This window comes from Myotis brandtii, unplaced genomic scaffold (assembly GCF_000412655.1).
Source record: "Myotis brandtii unplaced genomic scaffold, ASM41265v1 scaffold7, whole genome shotgun sequence".
In the NCBI taxonomy this organism is placed as follows: Eukaryota; Metazoa; Chordata; class Mammalia; order Chiroptera; family Vespertilionidae; genus Myotis; species Myotis brandtii.
This window is the reverse complement of record NW_005370740.1, coordinates 593584-600592: the sequence shown is the minus strand read 5'-3', so window position 1 is coordinate 600592 and position 7009 is coordinate 593584. Positions and strand designations below refer to the sequence as shown.

Here is a 7009-nt window from a genome sequence, read left to right as displayed (position 1 = left end):
CAATAATGCTTGTAATTGTTGGTCTTCAAACTTTTTCGGTTGACCTGGACGTTCGTCTTTCACATCGAAATCATCACTTTTAAAGAATTTAAACCAGCGTTCACAAGTATCTTGAGATGGAGCATGTTCACCATAAGCGTCCTGAAGTATTCAGCAGCACTTTTCTTCAAAATAAAGTGATGAATTAAAACTTCCTGCGAATGCTCTTTTTTTGGCACGAAATTCGACATTTTTAAGCGTAAAAATATCTATGAAGTTAACACCTTCAGAAAATTTGGCATATAAAGTTTTGAAGCTTGTTGTCAATACAACAAAATAGCATACATATCAAATTGCATATATATCAATATATGTGTAACTCCATTTATTGGAAAAAAAAAATCCGCATTATTAACCAGTACACCTAGTAAATCCTTGAGCAACTCCAATTTTACACCTCGTCACCCCCTTTTTTTTTCTGGTGGGGTAAGCCCTACTGTCATCTGTGCATAAGCTAAGGTAGAAGAGCATAGAGGTCAGAAATTCCCATTCCTAAATCACATTATACAAGGCTGTTTTTACAGCTCTTGCCTCATTAACTCATAACCTAAAATAAATAGGAACTATGTCCTTTAGGATTTCTTAAGGAATCATTAAAATAAACACACCAAAATTGGGCCCTTAAGTGAACCTAATAATAAAAGAACAGGCAGCCAAAATAATTTAACATGCTCTGCTTCTGTTTCCAAATACAGTGGGGCCTTGACTTACGAGTGTCCCGACGAGTTTTTTGAGATACCAGCTGTCTCTCTGCCGATTTTTTGCATTGAGTTGATAGAGTAATTTGATTTAACGAGCTCCTTAACGAGCTTGGTCTCGGAAGAATTAAACTCGTAAGTCAAGGCCCCACTGTATTCTTGTTTGGGAGAATGCCCATGGTGGAAACCTGAGTGCACTAGTGTCCGCAGGTGACCTGGGGTCATCCTATTGTACTGATTCTTCCCTTGGGTGAGTCACTAATGGTCAAAAGAGGAGATGTTACTGGTGTAGGTGGGTGAGGTGACCTTAGTTTTGTGGGATTCACAAAGTATCTTAGCAGAAAGTGCAATCCTTAACATAAGAGAATACCGATGAACCATTATAAAGTGGGGAAGCACTAATTGTTTTGTTTTATTGGTAGTGCCTGACACATTTGCCATCAGCCAGCCAAATGTTCTAGCCAGGTTTTCCTTATGACCAATAACATTTGAGAGATAGTTGGCTGAAATGAAGAGTTCAACCTGTGGCCAGTAAACAGAGTTTTCCATTATGTGAAGTTAATACACCCAAGTGGGTGTTAAAACAAATTTTTGACCTTTTGAGTGCTGTTAAAAACTCAGCTAATCATTTCTTTGTTGAGCTACATAATACTTAACATTCAGAGTTTTAAATGTAATTAAGTCGAAATTAATCATTGCTTTCTAGAGAAAGTTTCTTACTAGAAAAAAAAAAAGTACAAATTTGGCTACTTGATAGCAGGGTACTCTAAGATCCTTAGGGAATATAAAATGAAACAGAAAGTCTGGTCACAACTTACATCAGATCAGGGCGGTATCTATGGATAATTGCACATAGGGCCAGGCCACTTTTCCAAGACATAGTGAGATCTGTCACATTGACCCCTGTGTAGCCATCTGTCTGCCTTTGGCACCAACCAAGCAGTTTGCTTGAACGAGGTACAGACTCTAAAAGAACAAAAATAATATTAATGATAGTGTTGTCACTTGGTAGCATTAATATGGGATCCTCTTTGTAGTACACATATCCAGTTAAAAAAATTATTGAAGGTAGGAAGAACACAGTTGTCAGGCATCGTGATAAACCAGCTATGTATGTCACGGAATCCTCATAACCATAATGTGAGGTAGGTGTTGTTATCCTCATTTCATAGACAAGGAACTCAAGTTCAGAGATACTATATAACCTGCTCATGACCACACACTTCACAAATGGCAAAGATTGGACTGGGACCCAGTTGTACCTGACCCCAAAGTGAGATTTCTTCTAATTATGGTCCACTGTCCTCTTTCCATCCTCAATATCAATACCAGATTTAGGCCTTTACAACTGTTAGCTGACTATTGTAATGGCATTTGCCTTCTCCATCCCATCTTACATGTAGAGGTATACTCACATCACTCTCCTTTAAAACAAGTCTTCAGGGACCTTTCAATACACACAAAATATGAAATGGCCTTTGTCTCTGTCACTGTATCCTGGCAATATCATAGTACTCAGTTAAAATGCCACTATTTCTTCCATAAAGCCTTACCCCCAAAACCTTAGCTGGCGTGTGTATGTGCCCACATGCTGCCCTTTTCTCTTTCTCAATAGCATCTCTATCTGGTTTCTCTTTATTTCCTCATAATACCTTAAATCAAGGTTTCTTAACCTTGACACACTGATATTTTTGGCTGGGAGCTGATTTATGTACAGTAGGAGGTTTAGCTGCATCCTTGGATGTCAGTAACATCCTCTTCAACTCAAGACAATAAAAAATGTCCCCAGAAACTACCAAATGTCCTCTAAGGGGCAAAATCATGTCTGGTTGAGAACCACTGCCTTACGCAGTACTATGTACACTAAGAGCTCAATAAATAATTACAGACTTCTCTGAATAGGTTACCTACATTTCAAAAGAGCATTATCAGAACTCACCATTGCGAGTCAACTTTGGGGTAGTTCGGGAATTCACCAGGTTCTCCATTTCCAGATGAATATCTTTTGTTTCTCCAGTATCATATAAATGGCGCACCTGGCAGAAATGTAAAAAGTTGTAAAGAAGGAAAATCAAACAAGTAACAAATTCCCACCAGAGAAGAGAATGACAGATGAAAGATTGTGATAGCAGACTGGGCAAAGTTTAGACAGAAGTTATGATGATGACCTAGGTTACATATAAACAAATACATAAATTGTGCTAAAAATCCACTACTCAGCTACAGAAGTCCTTCTGATAATCTCTGTTGGACCTATTTTGGAAAAAAAAATTTACTTAAAAAATGTTTTTTTATTGATTTCAGAGAGGAAGGCAGGAGAGACAGAAACATCAATGATGAGAGAGAATCATCGATCAGCTGCCTCCTGCATGCCCCCTACTGGGGATCAAGCCTGCAACCTGGGAATGTGCCTGGACCTGGAATTGAACCATGACCTCCTGGTTCATAGGTCTACGCTCAACCACTGAGCCACACTAGCCGGGCAAAATCTACTTTTTAATTGATAATACATATAGTAAAATGATGCATTTTTGTAAATGAATATCCTATATAATAAAAGCCTAATATGCTAAGTGTCCAGTCGTCCATTCAACCAATCGAAGGGTAATATGCTAATGATATGCTAAGGCTGCTCAACTGCTCACTATGATGTACACTGACCACCAGGGGGGAGAAGCTCCGACTGGTAGGTTAGCTTGCTGCTGGGGTCAGGCCGATTGGGACTGAGCAAGATGGGCCAGACACACCCTGAAGCCCTCCCACGTCCCTCCCTGGCCCTGATCATGCACCGGTGGGGTCCCTCAGCCTGGCCTGCGCCCTCTCACAATCTGGGACCCCTCGGGGGATGTCGGAGAGCTGGTTTCGGCCCCATCCCACAGGCCAGGCCAAGGGACCCCACTGGTGCACGAATTCGTGCACCCGGCCTTGAGTACCCATATAACAACCCAGATCAAACTTTACAACATCTCCAGGCTTGCAGTCAGTATTCTGATCCCAAAGGTGACCACTATTCTGATTTCTATCACCAAGGATTAATTTTGCTTGTTTTTGAACTTTATGTAAATGAAATTATAAAGTACATATTCTTTTGTATGTGGATTTTGTTTGCACAGTTAATGACTCTGAGATTCATTCATGTTGAATGTAGCAAATATTTCAGTCTTTCTCATGACTGTACATGTTCTATTGTAAAATATACTACAATTAATTTATTCTACTGCTGATGGATGTTGAGGTTGTTTCTGGTTTCTGCATGTTATGAATAATGCCTATTATATGTTTTTTGGTGTTGTTATGCACTTGTTTTGTTGGGTATGTTGGACCCCTAGTGCTGCCCTCTATTAGCAGGTTTCATGGATGTCTTATAGACTTACCACACGTAAGTATAAAAAGCCTAAAGGTGTCAACTTCAGGTAGAAAGTGAATAAACAATTACTCTACAACATTGGCAAACATGTTGAATAGACTACTTTCTAAAAACTGATGGGCTCTTTAGGATAATTGTGCTCTGTAAATTATCATAACTTCTGTCTAAACTATGTCATTCTTAAAGTAGTTATAAGGCTTTAGACATTCTGAGAAATAACTCAGTACAAAAATGACCTACAATATTTTTTAATAGTAGAGAGTGTCTTATCTTTTAAAGTTCTTTCCAGTGAATAATCTCAGTTGTCCTCACAATGATCCTGTCTGTGAGTAGCAGGGATGATCACCTTCATTTTACAAATAAAGAAACTGAGGTTCAGAGAAAGTGAAATGACCAGTCCAAGTTACAAGAGACTGTTCGTGATAATGCAAGTGAAAGTCACATTTCCTGACTAGTGAACAAGTGCTCTTTCCCTACAAGATACAATTTGAATCAGGAGACCTGGGATAAATCCCTGGATCTATCATTTTTGTCACGTCTGATCTTCTGGCAAGTTATTCAATAACTCTCTGCCTTAGCTGCTCAATTTGTTGATGGACAATAATATCTACTTCAACCAACTCAGAGAGACATCTACTTGAATCTACTTGAGGGAAAGGTTGTATATATGTTTGTTATTAATAGGCAAATTTCAAAGGACCCAGATATGGATCACTGACTAGAAGACACTTACCTGGGTTGGCCGGAGAAAGTTGATGTTAATATTGGGATATCTGGTGACAGGGTCTATGCTGTATTGGCTGAAGTTTTTACTCACATTCTCAGGGGTTGTCTGAGGCAGTAACCTATAAATGCTTTCCCTGTAATAACACAGCAATATACTCAGAGCATGACAAGGACCACGAACATCTCCTACTTTGAGAATATTTCTATTTTTTGACAGTCCCCAAATTATCTGAAGGATGATAAATCTTCATCCTTGACTGGTTTCCTCCAATCCTACATCAGCTCTTGCTTCCCATTCCCACCAGCTCAATAATTCCATAGGCCTGGTTAAGGGCCAACGAGAATAGCAAAGACATTGCTGTGGGCAGAGATAAAAAGTATGACCTTAATTTAAAAGGCAAGTAATTTACTGCTTTGTTTTTTCAAGTATGCCAATATTTAATATGTAAGAGAATCACAGATGAACAAAGAACTTGTCATCAAATTACCCAGAGTGCCTTAAGTAACAGACTTAAAATGACATCAACCACCAATTTCATCCAGGAAATCTTCTTTCTCTAGTTTTTCAGGTTAAGGTATTTGTTCTTTATCAGCAAATACCAAGATTCTTACCTTATTTGCAATAATCTGCTTCAAAATATCTGACATTTGAAAACTTGAGAAATGTTTACAAGCAGTTTGGTATTTTCCTTTGAATTCAAAGTCACTTTTAATTTCATCTCTTATTTGAGTATGTCCCCTATTACGACATTGATTTCATTAGTTTACACCTTTCTAGTTTAAGAACGAGAGGATTTAATGTACTATTTTTATGTATTTGTTCATGTGACTGTCATAAAGGACTCAGATACCATCTTTCAAAGGTATAAAAAGATTCAGATACCATTAGTCCACAACAAATTGAGTTTGGACAGGAATAAGAGAAAAACACTTAGATAATCTTTACATTTTATAATTTCTTGAATAAATATCTTGCCTTTCCTCTCTTGAATAAGAAAACATCTTTAATTAAAACAGGAAGAGAGATAGAAGGAAGAACGAACCTGTGTTTTGTCTTAAGAGCAAAACACTCACCACTCCCAGTTTTTTCTCACAAAAGGAACCCCTGGTTACTTCCCATTACCTCTCTGCCAGGACTTCCAAGGGACTTGTTCCTAGAGACCAACTTCGTACCATCCAGGCGGAGTCCATAGCAGCTAGAAAGCCCCGGGCAATTCCTGTTCCCATTGGCCAAAAAGGCTATCAAGAAGATATAAAACAAATAATTAAAATAACTTACATTTTAAAAGAGAGAAAGTAAACTAAGTAACTAAGAAAGAGATTGCTATTGAAAGTAGTCTTTGGCAACTGTTCAGATACTGGACTTCTCTGCTTCACAAACTGGTAGAAGGGCAAGTTAAGGAAGTTTCTGCTTCATAAATTGGTAGAAGGGCAAGTCAAGGATGTTGCAGCATTTCCATTGCTACTTACTTAGCAAGTCTGGGTTCCCCGAGGCCTATGATGCTTCCCTATATCAGGAAATATAAATCCTACAGGGAGTTCACTTATGTGGTATAATGTTGTAGACACTCACTCCACAATCAAAGCACCTAGGTTTGTTTCCAACTACTATTAAGTGCCGTCATCCTTAATACTCACCTCTAGGAGGCTGTCCCCAACCAGAGCCACTAGTAACTGGTGTCCATTCTGCTCTCGTACCAAGGCAGCATTCTCAGAGGCGTACATACAAGTGAAGTCGAACATGGCCACATCGGGCTGCCCATAGTGATTGATGGCAAAATCCAGAGATGGTAGCTGCTGCTGGGTGGAGAAGTCTGCTGCTTCCCTGGCATAGTTCAGCAGAGCCTCTTGGTCCACATTCTCCCGGGAAAGCAAGAGCTCTGTGTCGGCATAGTCCTAGCTCCAGAAAGGGAAGAGGCTTGGTGGAAAAGTCTAAGTACAAGTCTAACTGGCTCAAGCCACACTACACATATCGGACATAACCGAGTTTTTCACCGCTTTTCCCATTCCCCTAAAGTGATTTCATATTCTAAAACAAGTCTTTTAAACATATTACAAAGAAAAAGGGGAAGGCTAAGTGGGAATAGAGGGATCATACCTCAACATAATAAAAGCCTTATATGACAAACCTATAGCCAACATCATACTCAGTGGGCAAACACTAAAACCATTTCACCTA

At 39.1% G+C, this 7009-nt stretch overlaps 1 protein-coding gene across 13 annotated transcripts in view; it reads right to left on the bottom strand.

The window, feature by feature from the left end:
• Positions 1–7009, bottom strand: part of MICAL3 (microtubule associated monooxygenase, calponin and LIM domain containing 3) — a 293552-nt gene that overhangs the window by 163659 nt on the left and 122884 nt on the right. For all 13 annotated transcript variants that reach the window (XM_014529900.1, XM_014529902.1, XM_014529903.1 and 10 more), the window contains 5 exons: positions 6469–6726; positions 5954–6069; positions 4838–4964; positions 2677–2773; positions 1556–1703 (listed from right to left, as the gene is read on the bottom strand). In XM_014529900.1, coding sequence (XP_014385386.1) covers positions 1556–1703; positions 2677–2773; positions 4838–4964; positions 5954–6069; positions 6469–6726 — 746 coding nt within the window. The remainder of the gene's footprint in view (positions 1–1555; positions 1704–2676; positions 2774–4837; positions 4965–5953; positions 6070–6468; positions 6727–7009) is intronic.